The following is a 25,247-nucleotide window of genomic DNA, read 5'->3' as shown; positions in this document are numbered from 1 at the left end:
GCCAGTGCGACTCTCCGACGTCCTCGACGAGCTCGAGTGTGAGCAGTTCGCAAGCAAGAGACGCGCCGACCGCGACAAGGTCATCCTCCTCACACTCGACCACGCTCGCGCAAGATGGTCAGTCCAGGACTCGGACAACTCCGAGTGATCCCAGCTGACAGTCCGATTACCTCCCGTTTCTCCCTCGCTGCGACGCCCGCTCCACCACCCTCCCGCAACCCGCTCCACGTTACCCGCGACCGTGCCCTGCTCGCACACGCCCGCCGTTGACGCGCTCGACTGCACTGCACCAACACTCGGATGGACAGGTTGTCTTGGCGGCGAGCATCGTGACAAAGAGCGGCAAGGGTGCGTTCCCCTTCTCCTCATCTCGCTCGAGGTGTGAACGCCCGGCTCGCTTTCCGTGCGGGCTTTGAGCGGGGCTGGGCTCGCCACAGGAGCGGGATACTGCTCGCCAGAGTCTGCACGAGCTTCTGCTGACACCCTCCGTTCGTGCTCGCAGCGCTGCTCTCGCGCCAGTTCGTTGGCATGCCCCGACCACGGCTCGAGTCGCTGCTGTCGTCCTTCCCGCGCCTCGTCTCGCCCACATCCGAGCACACCGTCGTCGAGTCGTCCGGCGTGCGCTTCGTCTACACCCCGCTCGAAGACCTCTACGTCGTCCTCATCACGAATACCCAGTCCAACATCCTCCTCGACCTCTCGACCCTCTCGCTCATCACCCGCATCGCGACGGAACTCGGCAGCGGAGGACGTGGCGGAGCGATCAACGAGCTCGACGTGATGAGGGTCAACTTTGAGATCCTCAGCGCATGGGACGAGGTCATCAGCCTCGGCTGGCGGGAGAACGTCAACCTGCAGCAGGTTCGCAACATCCTCGAAATGGAGTCGCACGAGGAGAAGATTCAGGAGATCATCGCACGAGTGCGTGGCGCTTCCTATACTCGTCAGAGGTGTCGCAGCTGACGGTATCTCCCGCTCGCCCCGCAGAACAAGGAGCACGAGGCCAAGGAGGAGCTCAAGCGTCGCGCTCGCCAGCTCGAGATGCAGCGCCGCGAGATGACCCGCCGCGGCCAGAACCCCTACGCCAACCCTTCCGCTCCCAGCTACTCCTCCGTTCCCTCCTACAACAACGCCCCTTCCTCCGCTCCCTCCTACTCCGCCGCCTCGCCTTACGACTCTCCTGCATCCTCGACTCCCACTGCTGCCAAGCCCTTCAAGGGCAAGGGAATGCAGCTCGGCGCGGCCAAGGGGCGGAAGAAGGACGACGACCTTGCGGCGGCGCTCGGAGGGCTGCAGGTAGACGACAGCGATTTGCCGCTGTTGCAGCACCAGCAACACCAGCAGGCGCAGCAGGAGGAACAGCAGCATGTCGCGCAGCAGTACCAGACAGTCGCGCCTCCACGTCCCGCAAAGAACGCCAACCCCTTCGGCGACGTTGCGCAGGCAGAGTGAGCAGCACGGTCCCGCTTCCAGCGTCTCTCGCGTCACTGACCCATCTCCGGCCCGCAGCGTCCACCTCGTCGTCCGAGAAACGCTCTCGCTCGCCCTGAACCGGGACGGCGGTGTCGACTCACTCTCGCTCAAGGGCGACCTCGACCTCCGCATCAACGCGCCCGACTACTCGACCGTCGTCCTCCGCCTCCCTTCGCCGTCCTCGGGCGCGTACACCAAGTCGAACGACTTGCAGTTCAAGACGCACCCGAACGTCGACAAGAACGCGTGGACGCAGCGAGGCGAGATCCGGCTGAAGGAGGGCAAGAAGGGTTTCCCGGTTGGACAGGGCCTCGGCGTTTTGAAGTGGAGGATGACGGGGACGGACGAGAGCATCGTGCCCATTTCGAGTGCGTCTCACTCCTGGCCCCGTTTCCCTTCGCTTCCATGCCCTTACTGAGCGATGTATCGCGCAGTCAACTGCTGGCCGTCTGCTGATGCCGGGTCAACCACCGTCAACCTCGAGTACGAGCTCGAAAACACCGCCCTCTCGCTTCACAACGTCGTCATCTCGATTCCCCTTTCTCCTGGGGCCATACCGAGCATCTCGGAGGCGCCCGCGCACGGCTCGTACGCGGTCAACTCCGGACACCTCGAGTGGACGATCGACGAGGTCAGCGAGGCGGCTGGCACCGGCAGCGGCAGTCTCGAGTTCGAGTTTGATGCCGAGGACGCAGATGCGTGTTTCCCCGTCGAGGTCGACTTTGTCAGCCAAAAGGGTATCTGCGGAGTCGAGGTGCGTTGCCGACTCCTCTCCCTCTCGCCACTTTGACGATGACTGACTCGACTCTCGTTCGCCCGCAGGTCCTCGGCGTCACCAACCCGGCTGATGGCGACTCGTCCGTCGACTACTCGCTCGACTCGCTCCTCGGCATTGACCGCTACGAGGTTGTCTGAGCGTGCCAGGGCGGAGAAGCATGCTGGCGTCGTTTGCGGACGAGGTAGACATTGGGTTCGAGGCGGTGTCTCTGTAATCAGCTGTTCTGATACCCCCAGCATGCGCGCGATCGTCCTAGCAAGGTCGAGCGAAATGCAGAGAGGAAGTGAGTGCTGGCTGGAGCGAACGGAAAGCGGCGAGCGAGAGCCGGTGAGTCTCGCAAGTGAGCCGTCTCAGCAGCGCCATCCTCGGCGAGCGTAGCGATGCGGTGCAAACAGCGTTAGAGGGCAAGGAGGCGATGGCATGGAGAGGAAAATGTATTGTTAAGGATATAAGTGCATGCCAGCACCTCGTTCTCAACACACAACGGGCGTTTTGGCCGAGCGGTCTAAGGCGCTAGCTTAAGGTTAACAGTAACCCGCTAGTCCTCACGGGCGTGAGTTCGAATCTCACAGACGTCAATATCTTTTGCCGCCAACACCTACGAGGACGGGGCTTGCTTTTTTGCTGCCTACGTCGAGCTGCGGCGTCTCGCTTGCGTGACCGCCCGTACACTAGGCTCATTGGCCGGTGGCACTGTCAAGCGCTCGCCAAACGACGTTGTGCGCCGTCGACGCTCGAGATGGTCTTGAGCAAGGCAGGAGACGGAGATTTTCTCCTCTGCAAGCGGCGTGGAAGCGCGTCTCCTTCTTCTGAGTGACGAGACTCGAACAGTATCGAGGCAGACCGAATCCGGGGGCCCAGCAAGCAAGCAAGGGTGTTTACAGCCTGTGCGAAGTGGAATCCCTCTCCGCGACCTCGACGACGAGCGGGAAACGAAATCGGGTTGCAGCAAAAGAACGATGTAACTGAATAGCGACCGCAGGGGCTAGGCGAGGCGAGAGGAAAGGGACGAAACGAGGGCAAAGGCGAACGAAGGCGACGAAGGATTGCGGATTGGTTGCGAGGTGAGACGGTACAGCTAGTGGTGCACAGCGATAAACGACCTGGCTGGGCGCAAGGGGAGCGTCAGTTCCGAGGAGGAGGAGAGTAGGCGAAAGAAGCGCACGAGAAGGAGAGGGAAAGAAACTGGATCTAGACGACCGGGCCGAGTTCGAGGGCGCCGAGGAGCTGGTCGTAGACGTGCTTGTATGACCACGGACCACCTTTCATGCGCTTGACGTCGACGCAGTACAGCTTGTCGAGGTTGCGGACCCGCGTCATCTCGACAACGAAGCGGACCTCGTCGCCGGCGTCGGCCGACTTCTCCCCACCGTAGTCGGGCAGAGGCTGCGGCGACGAGAGCGAGAGCATGCTGAACTGCGACACCGACGTCGTCATCGGCGAGGAGAGCGGGTCGAAGTGCTCCTGCGTCGAGGCGGTGGGCGTGCCGGGCATGGTGAGCGTCGGCGAAGGAGCCAGGGAGGGAGAGTGGAGGGGCGTCGTGGCGTGCGACTTCTTGCCAAAGATCGAGCGGAAGCCCATCGACGGCGACTGCGGGAGGCCAGGCGCGTTCGTGAGGCTGAGGCGGCGGTCGAGCGCATTGACGTTCGACGAGCTGGCCGAGCGCTGAATCGCCGACGCTGCCATGGCCTTCTTGCGGCTCTTGCGAACACACTTGATCTCTGCGGATAGCGTGAAGTCGGCGAAAGAAGCAGAGACGCAGGAGGGAAACTTGATACGCACTGTACTCGCCCTCAGCAGCCATGTCGACGCCCATGTTCCACAGCGCCTGCTTGATCTCAGCGATGACCTCGTCCGGGGACCGGTACGTGATGGCGTTCTTGTCGAGCGCGCCTTGGTGGAAGCGCAACTTGCTCGCGACGAAAGCTGGCGGAGCGATCGACTGCTGCTGGGCAGGCTGGGATGGGCGAGGCGGCGGAGCTGCGGAGGTCGGCACATGCGCGATGCTGGACGACAGGGTCGACGCCGTGCGGTGACTGATCTGGCTCTGCGTGAGCGAGGTTTCCGCAGGCGCAGCCGAGACGACCGGCTGGGTGATGACGACAGAGGGCGGTCGCTCAGCCGGGACGGGCGTCGACGCGGCGTCGCGCATGCTGACGTTGCTCGAAACGACTCCTTCGGTGACCTCGGTCGCGGTCGAGAGAGGCCGCTTGCGCCGGTCGTCAAAGTCGGTCTTGATCGGCGCGAGCATCTGGGCAGACAGCTCGTTGCGAGTACTCTTGCGGCGGAACCAGTCCATGACCGCCTTGGCCTTGCCCGATGGCGGCACAGACGACGACGAGCCCTGCCAGTTCGCCTCGAGGTCCGCCGAGAACCGCTTCGATCCAGTCGCCGAGGAAGCACCGTCCGACAGCTTCTGCGTTCGCCCTTGGCGTACCCAAGCCGGCGACGCCTGAACCTGCTGCAGCGCCTCTTGCGGCTTCGGAAGAGGCGGAGGCATGCCGTCCTGCGTGCTCGACGACCCGGCAACGGTGCTGGAGCGGTCCCGAGAAGCCATGACGGACGCCGCCTCGACGTTCGCCCGAGCCTGCTTCGGCAGTTTCGAGCTGACGCTGTGGCGGAACGGCTGCAGCGAGAGCGCCTTCTGCCGGCGAGTCGACTTGCGCCGGTTCGTCACCTCGTCGAGCGGCGAGTCCTTCGCCGGGACTGGCGGGACGCGGCCGGACTTTTCGCTCGTCTGGTTCGCGCCGCCAAGGAAAGAGCGGAGCGAGAAGCGGTCGGCGGAAGGAGCGTGGCGGTGGCGGCTGGAAGCGGCAGAAGGAGGTCTCGGAGGCTGTGAGGCCTGGCTGTTGGTGCTCGTCTTCGGCTGCGAAGCCTTTGCAGCTTCTTCGGCGACAGTAGGCGGCTGAGGAAGCGCAGGCGCCGGGTCGGGGTTGAGGGAGGATGCGGGCGAGCCCGAACTCTTGCGCTTCCGAGGCATCGCTGCGAGGAAGCCGTTCGAGGTAGATGTTGGCGAGGTCGGTTCTGTCGGGGAAGAAGGGCCGGCGCTCGGTGCGTCGGAAGGGAAGGGGACGGTCGAGGCGGTCGGCGGTACGACGGCGGTCTCTTCGGACGCGGGAACAGGCGGCGGAGACGGGGCGTCCTTCGACAAGTCCGGCACCTCGATTGGCTCCGTGACCTCCTCGACAGACTGCATGACGACGTCCTCGCCCGGCGCCGTCTCGGTCGTTGTGCTGATGCTGACTGCACCCATGCTGGGCGTCGGGCTCGGCGCACCTCGCGACAGCGAAGCCGGAACCTCAAGCAAACCCTCCTCCGGGACCGCAGACGCTTCCGCCTCTGCAGCGGTGGCGATGCCGAGTCCATCGACAGCGACACCCTCGAACGGCGTCGAAAGCGAGGGCTCCTTTGACGCTCCTCGCCGGCGAGTCGATGCCGCTGGGTCGTACTCGACTTGCACCGTCGCACGATGCGCCGCCTTCCGCCTCCTCGCCGCCATCTCGTCGATCGTCTCCTCCGTTGAACTCTCGCGCCTCGACGGGCCGGCGCTCGCGGCGGGCGAAGGCATACCGTCGGCCATGACCGTGTCTTCGCTCGCGGTATGCGGGACCGCGGCGAGCGACTGAGCTGCGGCGGGAGCGGAAAGGGAGGGGACCATTGGAACGGAGGCGGACGTTGGGAGCGAGGTGTTTGCGCGAGTCGATTCGAACGAGAAGGGACCGGCGTTGGCGGCGACGAATTCGGTCTGCGTCGTGGGCGGGGTCGAGCTGATCGTGTACTGTCCCGAGCGCCTGTTCGGGTTGGACGAGCTCGGAACTGGGATCGGTCGGCGAGAAGCGGAAGAGGTCGAAGTGGTGCGAGAGCGAGGCGAAGTCGGCTCTTCCGGGGCGGTCGGCGTCGCAGGCTGCGAGAGCGACGGCGACATGGGCGTCGACGCCATCGAGTAGTGCTCCAAGCCGTGCTGCGAGAGCGGGGCAGTGACGGCGGTAGTCGAGGCTGAGGTGACCATCGCCGAGCGGTGCCGCTGCTGCGCGACCGCAGCCGCCATCGACGCCGATGCAGGAGTCGAAGCGCTCGGGTTGAAGGCCGCGACGCCGCCCATCGAGGTCGTCGCCGTCTGGCTGCGAGTCATGCTCGGCGCGAGCAGGCCCTGCGCGGCGAGAGCAGCCTGCTTCTGCTGCTGGATGAGCCACTGGCGCTGAACCTCGAGGGCATGGCGCTTGTGCCGCTCGAGCTCTTGCGCCTGGAACTCGAGCTCGTCGACCGTCTTCTCGAACGCAGGCGCGTACCGCCGCAGCCAAGGATGGCGCATGACGTCGTGGATCGTGCAGCGCTTTGTCGGGTCGGGCACGAGCATGGTGAGGAGGAGGTCACGCGGCTCGTCGGTGATCCAGTCGGGAAAGGTGAGGGGCGTGCTGAGGATGTACTTGTACAGGAGGTTGATGTTGTCGCCCTCGGGATTGGCGGGGTCGTCGTCGTAGGGCAGGTAGCCGGCGAGCATCGCGTACAGGATGACGCCGCAGGACCAGACATCGACGGCCGTTCCGACATACTTGCCGTCCGAGACGACGAGTTCCGGCGCGGCGTAGCAGGGCGAGCCGCACGAGGTCGCCATGAGGTCGACGTGCGCATCGTTGAACCGGTTCGCGAAGCCAAAGTCGGTGATGATGACGTTGCGGTTGCGGTCGAGGAGGAGGTTTTCGAGCTTGAGGTCGCGGTGGACGACGCCCTTCGAGTGGAGGTAGCCGACGCCCGAGATGAGCTGGGCGAATAGGCGAGACGCGTCGCGCTCCTTGAGGTAGCGGTGGGCGAGGATGTGGTCGAAAAGCTCGCCGCCTGCGTGAGCGAGCGAAAGTTAGCGAGTCTTGACTGACAATGGAGAGGGGCGCGAACGCACCTGACGCGTACTCGAGCACGATGCCGATGTACTTCTCCGTTTCGATAACGTCGTAGAGCCTGACAATGTTCGGATGGCGAACCATCTGTGCGGTCGGAAGGAGCAGACGGAATCAGTCGGCAGTCCGGCAGACTCGCGAGACACACATGCGCCCGTAACGCACCTTGAGCACCTCGATCTCCCTCCTAACCTTCTCACCACGTTGCACCGTGTCGACATTCCCTCGCTTGATGAGCTTGATCGCAACGTCCTCACCCCACCGCTCCGCATGCACGCCCAACTTGACCTTTCCAAACTCGCCTTCGCCAAGCGTCTGGAGGAGGATGTAGGGACCGAAATAGACCTTCTGGCGCGGCATCGGGTGCGGAGTGTAGAGGTGCGGGTAGGGGCCTTGGCCGGCGAAGGATTGGGCGTTCGAGGGAGAGGTCGGGAGGTAGCCGACTGATTGGCGAGAGCGGGACGACACGGACCCGCCTGGACCACCTTGGACGGGGGCGGGAGTCGGGACGGGCGAGGGAGCGACAGAGGACGAAGGGGTGAAGGCGGACGAGGGGTAGGCGTAGTTGGTGTGCGGGTGCGAGGGGTAGCCAGGCATGACGGAGACGGGTCGCTGATGAGGCTGCTGCTGCTGTTGCTGCTGCAGATAGTACTGCTGCTGCTGGTACAGCTGCGTCGCGCTCATCTGCGCAGCACCCGTCTCAACCTGCGCAGAGTTCCGCCTCGACGAGCTCGACGAAGGCGTGGCCGACGACGTCGACTTGCGCTTGTTCGGGTTGAAGGGCGGGATGACGAGGCTTGGGTCGTAAGCGGGGCGAGTGGAGCGGGTCGTTGCGGCGGAAGCGGCTTGAGTAGCCGATACGGAGGGGAAAGGTGCGCTTGAGCTGGGCGGTGAGGGGTAAGCCGTTTCGGGCGCCTGCTTGACGCTCTGTCGCCGAGAGTCGGAAGCGGAAGGAACGCTGGAAGGAGGAGGAGTTGAGCGAGTGTCGGAGGGAAAGGCGGCCGAATCTTGCGGTGTGGGCGAGTATGGGAACGCGCTCGACGGGGTCGCCATCGTGTCTGTGGCGGCGAGAGAAGCCGAAAGTCAGTACATTGGCAGCCTCGCCCGTCTGTAGTGTAGTCGTCCGGGTACGCTCAAGCCCCCGCAAGCCGGTCGACTCCTCATCCGCGTCCTACTCCTCGTGCGCGATGCTCGGAAGTCACGAAGCCATCGCAGAAAACGTGACGTCGTCGATATCGTGCAGGAATGCCCCAGATGGAGACCCTTGCTCAACACCGACACGGTCGAGCCAGTCCTTCCCGCCCGCCTCACGCGCTCGAAAGCCCAGCCCATCCCGCTAGCCGAAGAGCGAACGAGTACTCACCACCTCAAGCCAGTCCTTGCGCGACCAGACCGAGTGGACGAACGAAAGCCGGACGCGATGAGCGGGGAGAGGAGTGGGCGTGGGAGGTGGGTGTAGAGCGCGTATCCCGCTCGCTGCGCCTGTCCCACGAGACTCCGGTGTACTGCGAGCAGGCTGAACGGGCCTGCTAGGGCTGCAAGGTCGACGTGAGGGAGGGAAACCGAATGGCGAGGTCGTCGGGGTGGGGAGGGGAGCGAGCGCGAGAATCAGAGAGCGGGACGGCGGGCGGCGCGTTCGAGTGGGAGTGTGTGCCGTTGGTAGTCGTATAAGGAGCAGAGCGAGGCGATTGGCGCGGTTGCGGACGGTGTAGAGGACGCGTGAACGATGGAGGAGGAAGCGGGGCGAAGAGGTCAGCGCTGGCTCGTGGGCGACGAGTGCTGCTGTACGCACAGCTCTGGACACTGCTCGTGTCGACTCTGCCTTCTCACGCGAGCCAAACGGTTGGACAGCGGCGATTCGTTCGAGGCAGAGGTGCTCGTCGAGGCGCGTCTTGAAAATCGGCGAGGGAAAAGGGGAACACCACAAGGTCGTGCTCTGCGAGTGCACTCTGGGCGACTCCTGGAGACGGAAGATGGCGAGCGGAGGAAGGGCGCGGTGAAGCGGACCCGTAAACTCGCGGAGAGCGAAGCAGGACAAAGTCAACTCGCGCGCAACGCTTTCGAAGCGGGTGGATCGTAGTACATCGGTTTGCAGACGACAGTAGTGAAACGGTACAAGACAGCAGAGAAGGAGAAGGGGCGCCCGGCTCGCCCTACAAGTAACTTTGTCCTCGCTCCTTCTCAAGCGACCCTTCCTCCTCCTCTTCACCTCGACCAAGCTCCTCCAATTCTCCCCTACTCCCCCTGCTCCATCCCTCATCCCCTCGCCTCCGCCCAAAACTCGCCCTTGCGCCGCATCCCTCCTCACTCATCATCGCTCTCGTCCGACGAGGCCTTCTTGAGCCTCGCAAGCGCCTCCTTGGCCGTCGAAACGTGCTTGCCGGCTTTGAGCTTCTCTGCAGCACCGTCCCATCGAAGCGTCAGCAACGACGGCGCAGAAAGACCGGGCGGAGCCGATGCACTTTCAATCCTCCTCTTGTACAGTTTCCAGCGCATCACCTTCCTCGTAGTCCCGTCAGGCATCTTGAGTTTCTTGTCGCGACCTCGGACGTGGCGGGGCAAGACGATCTTTTCGAAGTCCGTCGAGTACGCGTACTCTGCGCTCGCTCGAAGTCAGGGTCGGCGACAACGACGCCAACGCGAGCGGGACGCACCGGTGACGATGTTCCCAGACTTGTCGTAGACGACGACTGGCTGTTCGTTCGGAAGAGGGGCCGGGATGAGGTAGCGTTTGTGAGAGAAACGAATCTTGGGCTTCGGCGCCTCGTCCTCGTCCTCGTCCTCGTCCGAGTCGTCGTTGACCGAGTCCTCCTCCTCTTCCTCCTGCACCGGGAACGTCGACGGGCCGGCGGCGAGTTCGGGCGAGACGTCGCGGACGGAACAGCCGTCAAGCTGGTCCTCTTCGTCCTCCTCCTCGTCCTCCTCAACCTGTCCACTTCCCGCCTGCCCGACCTCCTTAGCAAACGCCGCGAGCGCTTCCTCGCGCGTGCGGACCCTCTCACCCTTCTCGAGCGCTTCTGCAAAAGCGAATTGCGCTGTTAGCGAGGACGCACTCGGAGCGCCGCGAAACGCGATACTCACTGACGATCTGGTTCCTGTAGGTCTGGTCCCGCACGACCGGGATGTCACCATTCAGACGGGGGTCGTACACGGTCTTGGAGGCAGGAGCGGGCGCCTTGGAGGGAAGGACGATGGCTGCGAGGGAAGTCGAGGCATAGCGTGTCCCTGCCAAAAGAGCGGGTCAGCCTGGTCCGGAGCGAGTGCAGACAATCTTGTACGCACACTTGATAGGCGCGCCCTTCTTATCGAGGACTACAACCTCTCGACAGCCGGGGAGCGGGTTCGAGACCGTGTACTTAACCCATTCGAAGCTCGGTGCGGCGGCGGAAGACTTGGACGGCATCTTGGTGGAGCAGGTGAGTGTGTGCGAGTAGCGGTCGACCAGCAAAGAGGGCGAACAGCGGAAAGAGAGTGAACGGAAGAGAGGAGAGGAGGGGTGCCCGCGGAGCGACTGGAAGCGAGTCGAGCTTCGAGGAGGCGACGACAGCGAAGGGGAAATCTTTGACAGAGTGTACAGCAGGCAGCGGAGACCAACGAAGCGTTCTGAGCGAGCGCAAGTCGACGTCGACCTCCTTTTGACCTTCGCAACGTCGACGAAACTCGTGCTTAGCTTCGAACCGCGTCGATGGCGGCTGAGGGGGTTCTTTCGAGTAAGCGTCAAAAGCGAGAGAAAAGCGAAGCAGCCAGACGAGAGACTAGCGAGAGGGCGAAGCCAAAGCAAGCCGAAAGAGTCCCTCACCTCTTGCGAAGTGCAATCAAGACGGCGCAATCATGTTACGGCTCAAAAGAGCAAGGGGCGGTGAATCGAGCGAATCAGGATAGGAAGGAGAGATGCGAAGCGGGCTCAGTAGCGCCTGTCCGATCCGTAGTCGCGGCCTCCTCCACGGCTGGAGCTGTACCTCTCGTCCGGGTAGCGACCGCCGCGGTCGTCTCCGCCCCTCATCGGCACGGCGTACGAGCCTGTATCGGCGGAAGCAGATGCAGGAGCACCCAAGAGCGAGTAGGAGGAGAAACAGCGTCAGCGATCTTGTTCGGCCAATCTGGAGAGGGAGAAAGTGCACTAACCGCGGTCGCGGTCGTCGCGGTACCGGGGGCGGTCGTAGTCATAGCGGTCGTCGCGACCGTACGAGGGCGGCGGTCCGCGCCTGTCGTAGTCGTCGTACCTCGAACGGCTCTCGTATCCGCGGCCGCCGTACCCGCGCGGCTCGTACGGGCGCTCACCGTAACCCGGTCCGCCACCGTACGCGTCATCTGTGGCAACGATCGCAAGCAAGGAGGAGTGGGTCAGCCGTTGGGTTCGAGAGAAAGCATCTGCCCACTTGCGGAGAGGGCAAGAAAGGCTTGAGCCCCAACAGGAACCAGGACTCACAACGCTTGGGGGGACCGTGGTACTGGCCGGGAGTCGGCGTCCTAGCCCTGCCGCGACGAGCCTTCTCGACGTTGATGGTGCGGCCGAGGACCTCGGTCGCGTTGAGGTTGGCGATGCAGGCGTCGGCTTCCTCGCCAGTCTCCATCATGACGAAGGCGAAGCCGCGAGACTCCTTGCTGTGCGGGTCGCGCATGACCTGGCACTTTTGGATCTGCGGGCGGGACGAGTTGCCAAATCAGTCTCGGCGTCGTCGACCAAAGCACGGCACCAGCTCGGGAGTAAGACGCACGCGGCCGTGCTTGGAGAAGAGCTCCTCGAGGTCGCGCTCCTCGACCTTGAGCGAGAGGCCCGAGACGTGGAGGTTGTTGCCCGGGTTGACGGGCTCGGCGCCGCGGACGTCGCCCCTGTGAGGCGGTAGAACGCGCTCGATGGTCAGCTTGTACACGTGAGTGAGCGGTCAAAAGACCGAGAGGAGACGCTGGAGAACGCACCTGCCACGGTCGCCGCCGTCGCGCCTGTCCGTGTCCATCCTGACGGGCGAGCGCGACCGGGAGCGGCCCCTGCCCGAGTCACCGCGGCGAGGAGATGGCGAGCGGTTGTCGTTGCCGTTCGAGGTACCGTATTCTGTCGGGGAGGAGAGCGAAGGTGCGAAAGAGGGAGACAAGAGGCGTAAGTCGAGATTGTTGCGCGATTTGCCGAGTGGGCGGTCAGTTGATCAGATGCCGGTTGCGCGGATGCATGAGGCGGTTAGTCGGAACTAGCGAAGGAGACGGAGACGAGAGCCGGGAGCGAGATCGACGAGACTTGGAGCGAGAGGCGAGAGCCGCAGACCGAGAGTGCCGACCGTTCTATCCGACTCGCTGAACCGTAGTACCGCAGTCGCAGGCGTCTCAATGCCGGGAGAAGAGGCAGTCGAGACCGCGCGAGCGTGATGAGAACCGCCGTCCATGAGTCGCCCTCGTCTTGCACCGCGGGCCGCCGCTGACAAGCTGAATCGCCGTGAGGATGCGACTAGACGACCTTGAGTCGCATGTCGCTCGTCCGCGGGGCCGTGTCAAGCCGTTTGCCCGAGGGCAGGTGGGAGCAGCGCGAGGGAGGCGCGAGGCCGTGCGATGCCGCGCGAGCGTGCTAGGCCGGGTCGCAGGCGATGCTGAGGCTGAGGTGCGACGTACCGTCGGCCATGGTCGTGGTTTGTGCGGGTGGGCGAGGTGGTGAGGAGAGAGAGTCGCTCAAAGCGAGGTTTGGCCTCCTCGTCAACGGCTACATCGCTCAGATCGGCTGGTTAGAAGCTTGCTGCTGCTCGCTGGACCTCTCACATCCAGCTCGACAAGCCGCACGACCCCGCGAGCTCAAGCCGCCGACATCTTCCTCCTCCTCGACTCTCCGTTCCTCGAGCCGAATGGCATCTCTGGTGCTCGAGCGTCGAAGACAAGTAAAATGGCTCCAAGGAGCTTGCATGACGAGCTCGCAATGCATACGGTCTCGCATAAACAAGGTACTTCGCGCGCTGGCCGAGTCGACATCTAGCTCATCAACGCTCGCCGATCCGCCTCCCTCCGCTCCAGCACTGCCAGCTTCGCTTTAAGTGCATCTCGTTTCGCAGTGAGCGCGACTGTGTAAGGCGAGAGCGCTGGCCGATCGCCAGGCGAGCGAGAGTTGCCACGAGGAGGCTGAGGACACGGTGCAGGCGGCTCGGCAAGGGTGGGATCGCTCGTGGGTGCCGAGAGAGTCGAGCCAATAGAGCGAGAACTCCGCTCGACGTCGGTTGACGAATGGACGGAGAGCAAGGCGACGTCCTCGCTGCAGCTGTCGAAGGGGATGCGGCTCACTCGGATGCGGCGTGCTCGTGCGAATGCTGGCGTCGTTGTTCCTCGTTGCGCTCGTGGAGGAGAGGGCTTTGGAGGGGAAGTGGCGGGCGCTGACCGACCAGGCGAGGTAGAGCAGGTGCAAGGCGGGAGCGGAGACTTCGCCAGTTCGGATACGGACGACCAGGACGATGACGAGCGGGAATTGGAGAGCCGTGGAGGGCGAGGTCGAAGTCGAGCTGGAGATGTAGTCGGTCGTTCACCAGTGTCGGAGTCTCCTTCGATCGGCTCGGTCCGCCCTTTTTCCGCCTGCTCCTCTTCCACCCCCTCCTGCCTCCCTCCTTCGGCGCTCGCACCGCCAACCACTTCGCGCTCTCGCCGTCCTGCCTCCAAGCGCTTGAGCGCCTCCTTCAGACTGCGAGATGGCAACTCTCCCGCAACCGCACTTCCCGTTCTCCGCGGGGAGAGAGGCGGTACAGGTCGCTTTTCGCGCCAGCCGTCGACGAGATGTGAGGAGGGGTCGTTGAGCGTGGCGAGAAAGGAGGTGGAGGAGGTGGGTGAGTCTCGGTGCGGGAGTGTTGATGAGTCGGGCATCTTGTGACGAGTCTGGTGTGACGGCGGAGAAAGCGGAGCAACCGTTGGATCGCCTGCATCTGTTGAAGCGCGAGGGCGACGCGGCTCGGCGGAGGACGGGACGACCAGCGAACGGGATCGGAGGGGACGAGGCGCGAACAGGCTGGTTGAGGTGGTACTGCGATGAGGGTCGTGGAAAACGTCGGGATCGAGCCGAGGACAAAGTTGAGCGTCATGCGGCGTCGAAGGTCCACCCCGCCCTTCTACCGCTCCCAACGCCTCCGCGATGCACAACAGCGCCTCGACAACTCTCGCGATCTCGATTTCGTCGCCCTTGATCGCCTTGTCGACGTCTACCTCGTCCACCCTCCACGTCCATCCGTCTCCACGCTCGCCTGTTCGCCTCGCGATGGCCTCCCAGACCTGCGTAATCGCCTCGAGTAGCATCAACAGGAGCCGACGTCTGTCCTCCTCCTCCCGACTTCCTCGCCAACCATTCTCGACCTCGATGAGCCGCGTCTCCAGCAGAGCTTCGAGGACGGTGAGGAGCAGCGTAGGCGTCGCTAGTGCAAGGGAAGAAAGCTGTAGCGGGATTGCGAGCGTCGCAAGAAGTGATAGGAAGCGATCGAGCACAGGGTGCGAGCGATGTCGAGGTTCTGCTGGCCAAGGTGGGTCAGCGCGAACGAGAACGAGAGCTGAGCGTACGCACGGATGTGTGCCGGAGTCGTCCAGCGGCCCAAGGTCGGGGAAAGCGAAGCATGCTGCTCCGGATTTCCATCACCGGCAGACCTTACCAGTGATTGGCGGCGCATTTGGGTGCGTGCGGCGTGCTCAGCGGATGACCTGGCAGCAAGAAGGTCGTCCCGCTCCAAGCCAACCCCTCGCAGTAGCGTCGTCTCGATTTTTGTTCTTGGCCAGAGATGAGGAGGAGGGGGGAGGGAAATGGGCGACGTGCGCTTCGCTGGCCCGGTCAAGACACTCGGTGGACTCCAGACAATCCACTTAGCCAGTCAAGCTTGCTCAGCGCAAACGAAACAGCGTGAAGGCTGAGCATGACGTTGCCCTTGTCTCCCGCTGCTTCTTCGCTCCTTCCTCTCACTCACAACTCCTGATTCTGCTGCAGCATGAGGACTCACCTTCCAAAGGCTGCTCCTCCGCTCACCAGTACTGTCCGCCACGACGTATACCGCGAAATCGACCCTCGCCAGGCTCTCGCCGACGCCGCGAAGGGTCTCTCCGTGCTCGTGACCGGCTCGGGGCGCGGTGTAGGGCGAAGCGAAGCACTCGCTTTCGCTCAAGCAGGGGCTAGCAAGGTGGTCTTGACGAGTCGCAGCAAGCAGCAACTGCAGGAGGTCAGGCAGGCTATCGGGTCTCTCGGAAAGGGCGTCGAGGTTGTGATGGTGGAGTGCGACTTGACGGATCCAACAAGCGTCGACAAGTTGTTCGAGGAGGCGGGAGACGTCGACGGTGCGTACTCGAACGCTGAGAATCACGATTTGAGACTGACTTTGCTATCGGATGCGCTCGCAGTCCTCGTGAACAACGCCGGCTACCTCGAGCCTTGCGTCCCGATCCGCGACTCGAACCCCGACGACTGGATGCGCACCCAGCGGATCAACATCGAGGGCACTTTTCTTGCGACTCGAGCATTCCTGCGTTCGGCGGCGACGAAAGGCTGGCTCGACTCAGCGTCCGCCAAGAAGCTGTGCGTGATCAACACGAGCTCTATTGGGAGTGCAGGCACGCGCCCTGGTTTTAGTAGCTATCAGCCGTACATTGTTGTTGCTTACGAGCGATTCCCGGGGAAAAGGTGCGCTGACCCCGCCTGTTTGCAGCGGCAAGACGCAGATTAATCGCTTTACAGAGTTCCTACACTTCGAAGAGCCCTCTGTCAGGATGTTCGCGATGCATCCGTGCGCACACTTGTGCTTTCTTGCGCAGCTTCTCAGGGCTGACCTTCCTCCTCGTATCTTTCACGCAGTGGCGGTGTCATGACGAAGCTTGCGCGCGACTCGATGCCTCCAGACACCCACGGCTTATTAAACGACACCCCCGAGCTCGCCGCAGGCTTCGCAGTCTGTGCATACTCGACTCCTGCTCGACTTTGGCTCCAGCGAGAGATGTTGACACTCCTCATCTTGCAGGGCTCGCTACGCAAAGCGACGCCGACTTCCTGCGCGGACGCTACGTCTCCGCCAATTGGGACGTCCGCGAGCTACTGGCAAAGAAGGGCGAGATCGTCGAGGGGAACCTGCTATGGACGAGGGTCGTGGGGCAGGAGCAGGTGATGCCTAACACAAGTCAGGTGCACATCGCGTAATGTGTGTTGTGCGGATTGACGGAAGGTGGTCACTGTAGATGGGAGCAGAATTGGCAAGGAGGAACAACTTCTCCTCTTCCCGGCTCTCCTTGCTCCTCCCACTCCATACTCTGAAGTGAAGTGTTCTTTCGTAACATAAGCTGCGATGCTGTGCTTTCCGCTCCCGGTCAGAAGCCAGACGTCCTGGTCCTGTTCCCTTCAGTCCTGCGCTACTGCCTTCTCAGCTTCCACTCACCTCGACAGGCATCTCCTCTACATCAGTCTGGTGCATCTCGAGCCCTCCGCCGTCCACTGCAACACCTCTGAGCGGAGGCGGCCCTCCTCACGAACGAGATGCTATGCTTCGAAGGTGCTGCGTACGTACCAGTTGGGAAACGTCGAGGTTGAGCTTGTTGCCTCCTAAGACGACACCATCCCGCTTGACTTGATGTTGATCGTTAGTGAGTCATGAGCCGGCTTTCTTGAAGGAGGGCTGCTCGGGACTCGAGAGTACATCCCGGCGAAGGAGGTCGGCTTCCGTCAGAGCTCGGAACAGCTGGCGAGCTCGAAAGCGAGAGTACGCGTCGATATATAGATACTCGAAGATGCGAATGATCGGACGCGAGGCGGTAGATGTCGCGAAGTGGATAAGCGAGAAGGGCAAGCGAAGACGACCGCGCAAAACGTGCTTGGAACGGCGACGAGGGCCGGCTCTGAGCGTCTGAGCTGAGCGATAGCAGTTGGAGCGACACTCTTGTGCTGCTCTCATCCAGCTGTACGCAGATCCTGGGCAAAAGGAGGATTAGTCCTGGTCACAAGCGAGCGGATTGGACTCACCCCGACGCAAATTCGATGCGAACTCAGGATTTTACGACGACGGTCTGCGTCAAGGAACCGACGCCCGCAGCCGCTTGGGAACTCGGCTCGCAAGCGGACTCTTGCAGCTTGTCAAGCCGCTGCTCGAAGAAATGCTGCATGAAGTAAGGGTATCCGATTGAATGCCAGTCAGAGAGCAAGTTCGGGGCGCAGGATTTGCGGCCGCTCTGGGTCGTCATGCGAGAGACAGGCGGAGGCAAGAGGGAGGGAGGCACGAGGAGAAGCGCGTTTGCGTCGCGGGAGGAAGCGGAGGGATCGAGTAAGGGTTGATTGATGAGGCGTGATTGCGGATCGATCGGCGTAGAGTGCGCAGGAGCGGGAGACAACTGCAAAAGGCCAACGAGTCGGCGAAAGCGAGCGAGGTGAGGGTCGAGGAGGACGAGGAGGAGGGCGGGAGAGACCGAGACAAAAACCACCTCTTTCCAGGTGCCATTGTCAGCGAGAGGCTCGACGGCGACCTTCAAGTGATTGTCACTCGCCGACAACCCCTACGAAGCAGAAACTATAGAGTGGGACTCGCTCGAAGTGTTCGCCCCCTGCTCCTCTCCTGCACTTCACCCACACACGCTGCCATCGCCCAGAAGGCACCTCGCACTGCTTATTGACTTCCAATAGAACGCCTGACCTGCGCCAGCGGCCCTGCGACGCCCTCCTCACGCTCCGCCATCTTCATCAGCCGACTCCAAGCACGACCCATCTCACCGACTCCTCAGGCCGACTAGCACCAGTCCAGTCCGCTCCCGACGCGTCAATATGTCGACAGACCCCGACCGCCGACTATCGCGCGTATCGCTCGGCGGGAACGACGGTCTCCTCAACGAGGACATCTCGCTTGCGATGCATGGGGACGACTCGTTCGGATACGGAGAAGCGGATGCTGGGGACGAGCAAGAGGAGACTGTGCGGCTAGACACGGGTCGGGCGGGCGGCGGACCAGCACCGAGAGCAGGGGAGGAGCAGGTCTTCTTCGGCGGCAGCATGGCTCCCGCCGCGACAACAAAGGCAGGTACGGCTCGCATGGCGCCACCGGTACCGGCGACGCCCTTGAACTCGCGACGCGCACCACCTGACGCGTACTTGGCCGGCGACGAGGGTGACGACGAGTTCGAGTCTGCACTTCTCTCGATCCTTGCGTCCGCTCCAGCACCCGCTCCTTCATCCAGCACATCCGACGCAGCACAAGCCGACACCGAACAGCCCAAAAAGCAGGAGGGCCCTTACTCGGAGGAAGAGGTGGCCGAAATCAGGCGGTTGAAGGAGGAGCGGGACGGGTTGAGGGGCATGAACGCGGTTCTGGGAGACTTGCTGGGCTCGCTGAGAGGGATGGAGGGGAAGATGCAGGTGCGCTGAGAAGCCGCTTTCACCTCGAAGGTCGTACCGCACGCTGAACTCGCTCTCATTTGGCAGAACTTCGGATCGACCGTCTCGACAACCCACGCCCTGCTCGATCTGTATACCCGGATTGCGAGTCAGGCGGAGCACACGAAGGACCTGCTGCTGGACGGCGAGTGGGGCGGCGTGATGAAGGTGAGCCTCCGTTCGCTCAGACTCGCCGTCTCTCCCGCTGCTTCGTTCGCATCCGCCTGCGAAATGCTGCTCGAACGGCGCTGACCCGTACACCCGACGCGCAGGACTACGAAGACCTCGTGGCGCGCGAAGCCGCAGCAGCCGAAGCTGAGCGCCTGCGTCAGGAGCAAGAAGCGTTCGAAGCGGAGGAGCGCGCGCGGAAGGAGCGAGAGGCGGAGGAGGAGGCGCGAAGAAGGAAGAGGGAGGAGGAGGAGCGGAGTGCGAGAGGTGCGCCTGGGTCTGCTGGAGCGAGAGGAAGGGGTCGAGGACGTGAGTGCTGCTTCCAACTACCGCGTCTTGCTTGATTCCGGGCGTTGTCGACATGGCGTCGGTCCATGTGAGGTGGTAGATGACGGAAATCACTCGCAGTTCGCGGCGTCCCCTCCTCCTCCTCCCTTCGCCCAACTCGCGGCCGTCCCTCTCCTACAACCACATCCGCCAACTCCTCTTCCTCCTTCTCTTCTACCGCCGCTTCCGGCATCCCTACACGCGGCGCAGGATCAGGCGCACAAGGAGGAAGTGCGCGGGGAGGGACGACGAGGGGAAGGGTTGCGGTCGGTGCGAGGGGAAGAGGAAGGGGCGAGTGAGCGGGTGCTGCGGCGGTCTAATTGGTGCGGTTCGTATTGCGGGAGGCTTTCAAGCTGTTGTACTATCGTTGGAAGCAGTTCGTGTCCTCCTCCTCGTCGTCTCGTCCTCGTTCTCCTCAGCGAGAGCACGGCGCTCTCGACCGATGGAGTGCCCTCTCGTTGCTCGCCTTCGGCTGTACCCTCATGATAACAAGCATTACGAGGAACAAAAAGCTACGGGAGTCAGAGAACTTGCGAGGTAAAGGGGAACGACACGAAGACACGACAACGGCGAGCTCGAGAGAGTAGTCTAGACACAAAGACCTGAACGAAGGAGACTTAGCACGAGCAGCCGTCCACGAGGGACTGCGCCGTCGTCTGCTTCAAATCGACTCCTCCCCGTCCTGCGAGTCCTGCGCCCCTCTTGCCTCCCGCTCCGGCAGGCGGCTCGATCGGCATCTTCTCCGCCACAGTCTGGAACATCTCCTCGATCCCCTCCGCCGTCTTGGCTGAAACTTCGAAGTACAAGAGCCCTTCCTCGCGCGCAAACTGCTCGGCGTCCGCGGTGGAGACTTGTCGCTGAGATGAGAGGTCAAGCTTGTTTCCGGCGAGGACAATGACGATGCCCGGGTCGGCTTGGCGATGTAGCTCGGCGATCCAGGAGCGGGCTTTCTCGAAGGACGCCTGCGCGCACAAGCGGTCCGAAGGTCAGCTGTCGGCCCGTCTCGAGAGAGTGCTGGCGAGGCTTGAGGGCGGTGTCGGCTACCGAAAGCAGGGGCGGGCAAAGTGCTGCCTGTAGAGCTGTGGGAGGTGGAGCGGACCACTTACGGAGGAAGTGATGTCAAAGGCGACGATGGCGGCGTGCGCTGAGCGGTAGTACATGGGCGCGAGACTCTTATACCGCTCCTGGCCAGCCGTGTCCCAGATCTGCGCGCGAAGGGAGGGTGAGTAGCGATACGAGCGGGCGAGAACTCTGAATGCACCTCGAACTTGACAAAGTTGCCGGACTTGACCGGGACGGTCTGCGTCAGGAACGCGGCACCTGCACACCCACGCGAGATCAGCAAGCGAGTCACCGCAAAGAAGGAGCGTCGCCTGACGCACCGATGGTCGACTCTCGCCACTCGTCAAACTGCTTCTTGACGAACTGCAGTACGATACTCGATTTGCCGACTGCGCTCTCGCCCAGGAGGACGAGCTTGCGTGCGGTGGTGATGGGAACGGCGGCGGGTTGAGCGGCGGCCGACATGGTGTGGACAGGCGAGTTGTGCTGCGGGTAAAGAGGGAGGGGCGGGCTTGTCGACCTGGCTAAGGTAGTGGGCAGAGCGGACGGTGAGGGTGATTCGAAGCGCTCGAAGGCGGGAGGGGCGGCGGAGAGAGGCGAGAGAGTCGGCGAAGTCGTGGGGATCAAGGACGTCGAATAGACGGATTGGCGGGCTGGCGGCTAACTGTGCGTGTACCGGGTCGGTCGAAGAGTCCGTCACGGTCGTGTCAGGCGCTCACGAGAGGTCGAGTGTGCAAGCGGTGCGTGAGGAGATGAGGATGGCGAGGAGGAGCAGGGGATGAAAGGCGCGGTGCTGGCGGGTTGCTGGCGTGTTCGTGGGGTTGCTTGGGATCTGTGAGCCGTAGCAAGGCAGCTAACTCTGTCTCTGAGCGGTGTCGACCGTGTGGCAGCAGGTCAACCAGCGTCGACGAGGAGCAACTCGCTTCACATCGCGTCTGGCGGGCCAAGAGAGGAAACAGAAGCACTCTGACCATGTAATAAGCCAGTCAGCCTCGTCGAAACTGCCTCACGAGCCAGTCGAGTGCACCTTCTCCTCCTCGTCCGCCCCTTTGCCTCTCCCGCTCACTTCGCTCACCTCGGACAGCTCCAGCCGTGCAGCTGACACGCACACGATGAGCGGATACGGCTACTCGGGCTACTCGGGGCCACAGCAGGGCTACAGCGCGGGCGGAGACGGCGCACCGGGACCGTCAGCCTACAACACTTCTCCCCCTCGCGGCGGCTACGGCGGAGGTGCGGGACCGCACAGGAACAGTTACGGGCAGCGTCCTGGGCCGTACGACCGTGGAGGTCCCGGCGGAGGACGCGACAACGGCTACAACCGCGACCGCTCGCGACGCAGCGCTTCGCCCGACTACTCGAGGGGCGCAGGACAGGGCGGAGAGCACCGTGGCTATTCCGGGCGTCCGCGCGGAGGGTACGGTGGCGGCGGAGGCTACGGAGGGGGAGGAGGAGGAGGAGGACCGCCGCATGGTCGACCGGACGACAGGCCTTACAACCCGGCTGAGCGCGGCAGCTACGGGCGGATGGACCTCGGAGGTGAGTTTGGCCTGTTCTTTTTCTCTCCGTGCGCGCGAGATGGGCGTGTTCCGCGGAGGATGCGGTTCTTTCGCGCTCTGTCCGCGCTCGCAATGCGGTTTCGACCATTCCCTCGCCTCTCGACGGACCACCACTCGCGACGAGGAGTCAAACAACGTGCTTCCATGTTCCGGAAGAGGGAGCGGAAAGGATGGGAAGCATGGGAGCTGGCGAGCGGAACTTCAAAGACTCGGCAGCAAGCGCAAGGACATCGGCAAGATCCGACAACAGCTTGTTCATGAGCTTGCGAGCCTCTTCTGCGGAAGGTCCGCAAGCTTTGCGGAAGATCTCGGCGCCAGCAAGGCGCAAGCATCCCTCGGCGAAGCCTGCTCAAGGCTTTCTCGTCAAAGCGGATCTCGCAAGCTTCGGATCGCCCTCCTTTGTGCGAGCAGACGACGAAGCGCACGATGACCGATAGAAGCAAGAACTCGCTGGTGAAGCGCAAGGACAGCCATCAGAAGCTGACTGTACTCTCCCTCCGCTCTTCCTCCTTCATCCACTGCTCTCTCCGTCTTTCCACCACTCTTGCTCCTCGAACAGATCCTGTCCGACGCAACCGCGAAGGAGGCGACCGCGACGAGTCGGAAGTAATTCGCGCCCGCGTCACCCGCGAGCGTCCTTGCCGCACTCTCTTCGTGCGCAACCTCAAGGTGCGCTTTGTCCCTTTCCTCCTTCTGCGTCTCCCGCTGATCTGATCGTGCGTCGACGCGCAGTTTGGCTTGCGCGCTGATGAAGTCAGGAAGCCGTTCCTCGAGATTGGCGACATCAAGACGTTCTTCGACTTGACCGAGAAGCGCGCCATGGCGTTCATTACCTTCGTGCGTTCGTTCGCGCTCTCTGTCTGATATGGGCGCATGCTAACAGACGCACATCTCGCAGTACGACTCGCGTGCGGCGATGATGGCCAAGGACCGCCTCCACCAGATGCCTCTTCACGGTCGTGCGGTGCGTCTCCGTCACATCCGTCGCCCGCCTGCGCCTCTGCTCAGGCTTTGAAGCGGCTTCTTCTGCAGATCGACGTCCACTACTCGCTTCCTCGCGACGCCGACCTTGCGCAAGAATGCGACCGCGAGAAAGGCCAGGTTCGTCCAGCTTCCTCCTCCTCCTCCTCTGTCCTCCTCACCTCACGCTCTCGTCTCACGTAGGGCACCCTCTCGATCGCGATCCGCAACGCTCCGCCCGGCATGTCTCGCCTCTCGGACCAGGAGATCTACAACCGCTTCGCGCCCTTCGGCGACATCAAGACGGTGTACCCGCACGAGCGCAGGCCCGAGATCACCATGCTCGAGTACTACGACTCGCGGGTGCGTTCAGATCGGTTCTTGACTGCGATTTGAGCCCGCTGATCTCGTTCGCCCCTCGCAGGCTACCGTCAAGGCGTTCGACCAGCTCAACGGGACGCCGCTCGGAGGAGGCATTGCAGAGCTGAGGTTTGAGTGGGACAAGCCCAACCCGCCGTGGGTCTCCGCCTCCATTCTTCGTTCTCCCCTTCTCGACCTCACCAATTTCCTGCACTCGCAGCGTCGCCGCGCCTGTCTTTACCGTCCCAGCTGCGCCCGCTGAAGGTTATGGCTACGCTCCCGTCGGCGGACGCGTCGGAGGAGCCCCTCCACCTCCTCACGCTCAGCACCCGCCTCCTCACGCGCCCTACCCTCCCTACTCGGCTCCGCCCATGCACGCCCCACCGCCGCCCGCTCCCGCTCCGACGCCCCCTGCTGCATTCCACGGAGTCGAGCAAGCGAAGCGAATGCAAGACCTCCTCGCCTCGCTCGTGCAGAATCAGGCTCTCATCGCCAATGCGAGCTCGGCCGCACCTCCTCCTCATCCTCCGCCTCCTCCCGCTCACCCGTCCGGCTACTCGCCCGTCCCACCCACGATCGGCTCGCCCATGTACGGACAGCCGCAGTCGAGCGTCCCGCCGGGGCTTGCAGGTTTGATGGGCCCGAACTCCTCCTCAACTCCGCCTTATCCGTCAAACGCTCCTCCTCCGGCAGCCGTGGCGCCAGCTTCGACGGGTGCGACGCCGGCGCAGGTGCAAGCTTTGCTGGCGATGCTGGTACGTCGTCCTCGTTGCGGTTTCTTCGTCCTGACCTCCCGCTGACCTGGCTCTCCCGCAGGCTCAGCAGAAGGCGGGGCCGTAGCGGCACGGGTTACTGGCTCGGATTGGGTTGCTTGTGGGATCTAGGGATTTGCAGTCTACCGCATCTATCGCCGTCTCCGCCTTCTCTGCTTCGCGTTCCTCGCTCCTCCTTCACTCGATCCATCTCCAGCAACCCTTGAAAGCCTTTACCCACGATTCGAGAGGCCGATGCGCCCGAAAGAGTCGCACCATCCCAATCTTGCGGAGGGTACGGCGGACAGAGACGGCGAGTCGTGCGGTGATTGGGGGCGTATGGCGCTGGCGCTTCCTAGGCCGCTCGAGCGTCGCCAGCTCAGCGCTGACGAGATCGAAAAGGCGCTTACGGCGATGCTGAACCTCGTCATGAAGCTTCATCCGGCGCTCGTCCCGATCCTCGCTCGCCCTGACTTTTGCGTCGTTTCCGCCGTCTTCCGCCCTAACCACTTCAACATCCTCGTCGTCCGATTCCGTCAAGTCCAAAACCTCCACGCTGCGTCGCCGCTTGCTCGACACTCGCGCTTCGAGTTCGACTGCCACCTTCTCGCCCTCGTCCTCCTGCTCCTCGAAAGCCTCCCATGCGTCCTCGTCTTCCGAGTCCGGTACGACAGAGAGCTCTGACGATGCTCGAGAGGTGCGCGAGGAGTGGGACGAGGCGGTCGATGCCGAGAGAGAGCGACGAGATGCGGGCGAGGACACCGAGGGTCGGCGGCCGGCGGCAGAACGAGAGGGATCGGCAAGCGAAGGGAGCTGGTTCGCGAGGGTGGGGGGAGGAGTAAGAGGAGGTGTAGGGAGGGCGGGAGCATTGGCGACCGACGAGGAGGATTTGGTTGAAGTTCGAGTCGGCGTTTCCGGCGCCGGCGTGTCGCCTCCGTACGCCGATGGCGGCGGGACTCCTTTCCGTCGTCGTCCAGGTCGTGTCGACGTACCCTTGACCGTAACCTGATGGACGATCGCACCGCGAATGCAGCTGGGGGAGTGATTACATGTCATTTGCGAGTCGCCGATGCAGGCGTCGCGATTCGTGTTCAACGCGTGGTCCTCCCACGCAATGTGCCCGGGAGCGAAGCACCGGGCGTCTCCGCACCGATGCGAGGCGTCCAAGTTTCGCATATCGTCAGGCAAGTTTGAGAGGTTCGATAGCGAGGCGCGCGAGAGCTTGAGCTTGTCACTCGACGATGCCCTGCGCTGTTCGAGCTTGTCTCTCAATCGCTTGAAAGTCAGGCCGGCTGCAGCGAGGTGTCGAAACTCCGGTCGAATGCGATGCCGTTCAGCGACGGTAGTTCCGATGGAGAATGTGGGTCGTTGGTCTCCTTTCGGTCGTACCCAGCAGCTGTAACGCGCGGAAGCGTCAGTCTCTGCCGAGACTCGCGGTAACGAAGGGCCAACGCACGCAGACCCGTCGCTTCTTCTCAACTCCAGCCTTGGCTTGTCGCCCATCTTCCGCATAGCCCATGTTGGCGAGATGACGTGCAAGAGCTTTAGCTTAGCGGGAGTTGTCATGGTCGG

The 25,247-nt window shown here is 63.0% G+C and overlaps 10 protein-coding genes across 10 annotated transcripts; 4 read left to right on the top strand and 6 right to left on the bottom strand.

Annotated features, from left to right (window-relative positions):
- Window positions 1-528: 528 nt before the first annotated feature.
- On the top strand, window positions 529-2,388 carry RHTO_03633 (coatomer protein complex, subunit delta; the record flags this gene model as incomplete). The annotated part of the gene is made up of 5 exons (XM_016417303.1): window positions 529-921; window positions 988-1,448; window positions 1,510-1,841; window positions 1,908-2,227; window positions 2,296-2,388. The coding sequence occupies 5 exons, from the start codon at window positions 529-531 to the stop codon at window positions 2,386-2,388; spliced, it is 1,599 nt and encodes a 532-aa protein (XP_016271219.1).
- A 1,054-nt stretch (window positions 2,389-3,442) lies between these two features.
- RHTO_03632 (serine/threonine protein kinase Kin4) lies at window positions 3,443-8,199 on the bottom strand (the record flags this gene model as incomplete). Its single annotated transcript, XM_016417302.1, has 4 exons — window positions 3,443-3,972; window positions 4,034-7,087; window positions 7,149-7,233; window positions 7,312-8,199. 4 exons carry the CDS (start codon window positions 8,197-8,199, stop codon window positions 3,443-3,445), a joined length of 4,557 nt encoding a protein of 1,518 aa, XP_016271218.1.
- A 1,251-nt stretch (window positions 8,200-9,450) lies between these two features.
- On the bottom strand, window positions 9,451-10,549 carry RHTO_03631 (uncharacterized protein; the record flags this gene model as incomplete). Its single annotated transcript, XM_016417301.1, has 4 exons — window positions 9,451-9,743; window positions 9,801-10,163; window positions 10,228-10,371; window positions 10,429-10,549. The coding sequence occupies 4 exons, from the start codon at window positions 10,547-10,549 to the stop codon at window positions 9,451-9,453; spliced, it is 921 nt and encodes a 306-aa protein (XP_016271217.1).
- Window positions 10,550-11,050: 501 nt separating this feature from the next.
- Window positions 11,051-12,757, bottom strand: RHTO_03630 (transformer-SR ribonucleoprotein; the record flags this gene model as incomplete). The annotated part of the gene is made up of 6 exons (XM_016417300.1): window positions 11,051-11,166; window positions 11,272-11,457; window positions 11,576-11,786; window positions 11,865-11,979; window positions 12,067-12,199; window positions 12,748-12,757. 6 exons carry the CDS (start codon window positions 12,755-12,757, stop codon window positions 11,051-11,053), a joined length of 771 nt encoding a protein of 256 aa, XP_016271216.1.
- A 341-nt stretch (window positions 12,758-13,098) lies between these two features.
- On the bottom strand, window positions 13,099-14,765 carry RHTO_03629 (uncharacterized protein; the record flags this gene model as incomplete). The annotated part of the gene is made up of 2 exons (XM_016417299.1): window positions 13,099-14,609; window positions 14,663-14,765. The coding sequence occupies 2 exons, from the start codon at window positions 14,763-14,765 to the stop codon at window positions 13,099-13,101; spliced, it is 1,614 nt and encodes a 537-aa protein (XP_016271215.1).
- A 312-nt stretch (window positions 14,766-15,077) lies between these two features.
- On the top strand, window positions 15,078-16,273 carry RHTO_03628 (short-chain dehydrogenase/reductase SDR family protein; the record flags this gene model as incomplete). The annotated part of the gene is made up of 5 exons (XM_016417298.1): window positions 15,078-15,420; window positions 15,484-15,724; window positions 15,789-15,866; window positions 15,935-16,032; window positions 16,098-16,273. The coding sequence occupies 5 exons, from the start codon at window positions 15,078-15,080 to the stop codon at window positions 16,271-16,273; spliced, it is 936 nt and encodes a 311-aa protein (XP_016271214.1).
- A 1,608-nt stretch (window positions 16,274-17,881) lies between these two features.
- On the top strand, window positions 17,882-19,281 carry RHTO_03627 (DASH complex, subunit Duo1; the record flags this gene model as incomplete). The annotated part of the gene is made up of 4 exons (XM_016417297.1): window positions 17,882-18,469; window positions 18,536-18,655; window positions 18,760-18,964; window positions 19,064-19,281. 4 exons carry the CDS (start codon window positions 17,882-17,884, stop codon window positions 19,279-19,281), a joined length of 1,131 nt encoding a protein of 376 aa, XP_016271213.1.
- Window positions 19,282-19,599: 318 nt separating this feature from the next.
- Window positions 19,600-20,509, bottom strand: RHTO_03626 (small GTPase; the record flags this gene model as incomplete). The annotated part of the gene is made up of 4 exons (XM_016417296.1): window positions 19,600-19,944; window positions 20,089-20,187; window positions 20,244-20,302; window positions 20,365-20,509. 4 exons carry the CDS (start codon window positions 20,507-20,509, stop codon window positions 19,600-19,602), a joined length of 648 nt encoding a protein of 215 aa, XP_016271212.1.
- Window positions 20,510-21,156: 647 nt separating this feature from the next.
- On the top strand, window positions 21,157-23,763 carry RHTO_03625 (RNA recognition motif domain containing protein; the record flags this gene model as incomplete). Its single annotated transcript, XM_016417295.1, has 9 exons — window positions 21,157-21,583; window positions 22,163-22,272; window positions 22,336-22,440; window positions 22,502-22,567; window positions 22,636-22,704; window positions 22,768-22,926; window positions 22,988-23,079; window positions 23,144-23,678; window positions 23,740-23,763. The coding sequence occupies 9 exons, from the start codon at window positions 21,157-21,159 to the stop codon at window positions 23,761-23,763; spliced, it is 1,587 nt and encodes a 528-aa protein (XP_016271211.1).
- Window positions 23,764-23,873: 110 nt separating this feature from the next.
- On the bottom strand, window positions 23,874-25,241 carry RHTO_03624 (uncharacterized protein; the record flags this gene model as incomplete). The annotated part of the gene is made up of 2 exons (XM_016417294.1): window positions 23,874-25,071; window positions 25,132-25,241. 2 exons carry the CDS (start codon window positions 25,239-25,241, stop codon window positions 23,874-23,876), a joined length of 1,308 nt encoding a protein of 435 aa, XP_016271210.1.
- Window positions 25,242-25,247: the final 6 nt, after the last annotated feature.

Source organism: Rhodotorula toruloides, assembly GCF_000320785.1.
Source record: "Rhodotorula toruloides NP11 unplaced genomic scaffold Scaffold22, whole genome shotgun sequence".
Classification (NCBI taxonomy): domain Eukaryota; kingdom Fungi; phylum Basidiomycota; class Microbotryomycetes; order Sporidiobolales; family Sporidiobolaceae; genus Rhodotorula; species Rhodotorula toruloides.
Note: the sequence above shows the minus strand (reverse complement) of the source record. Positions and strands in the feature narration are given on the sequence as shown.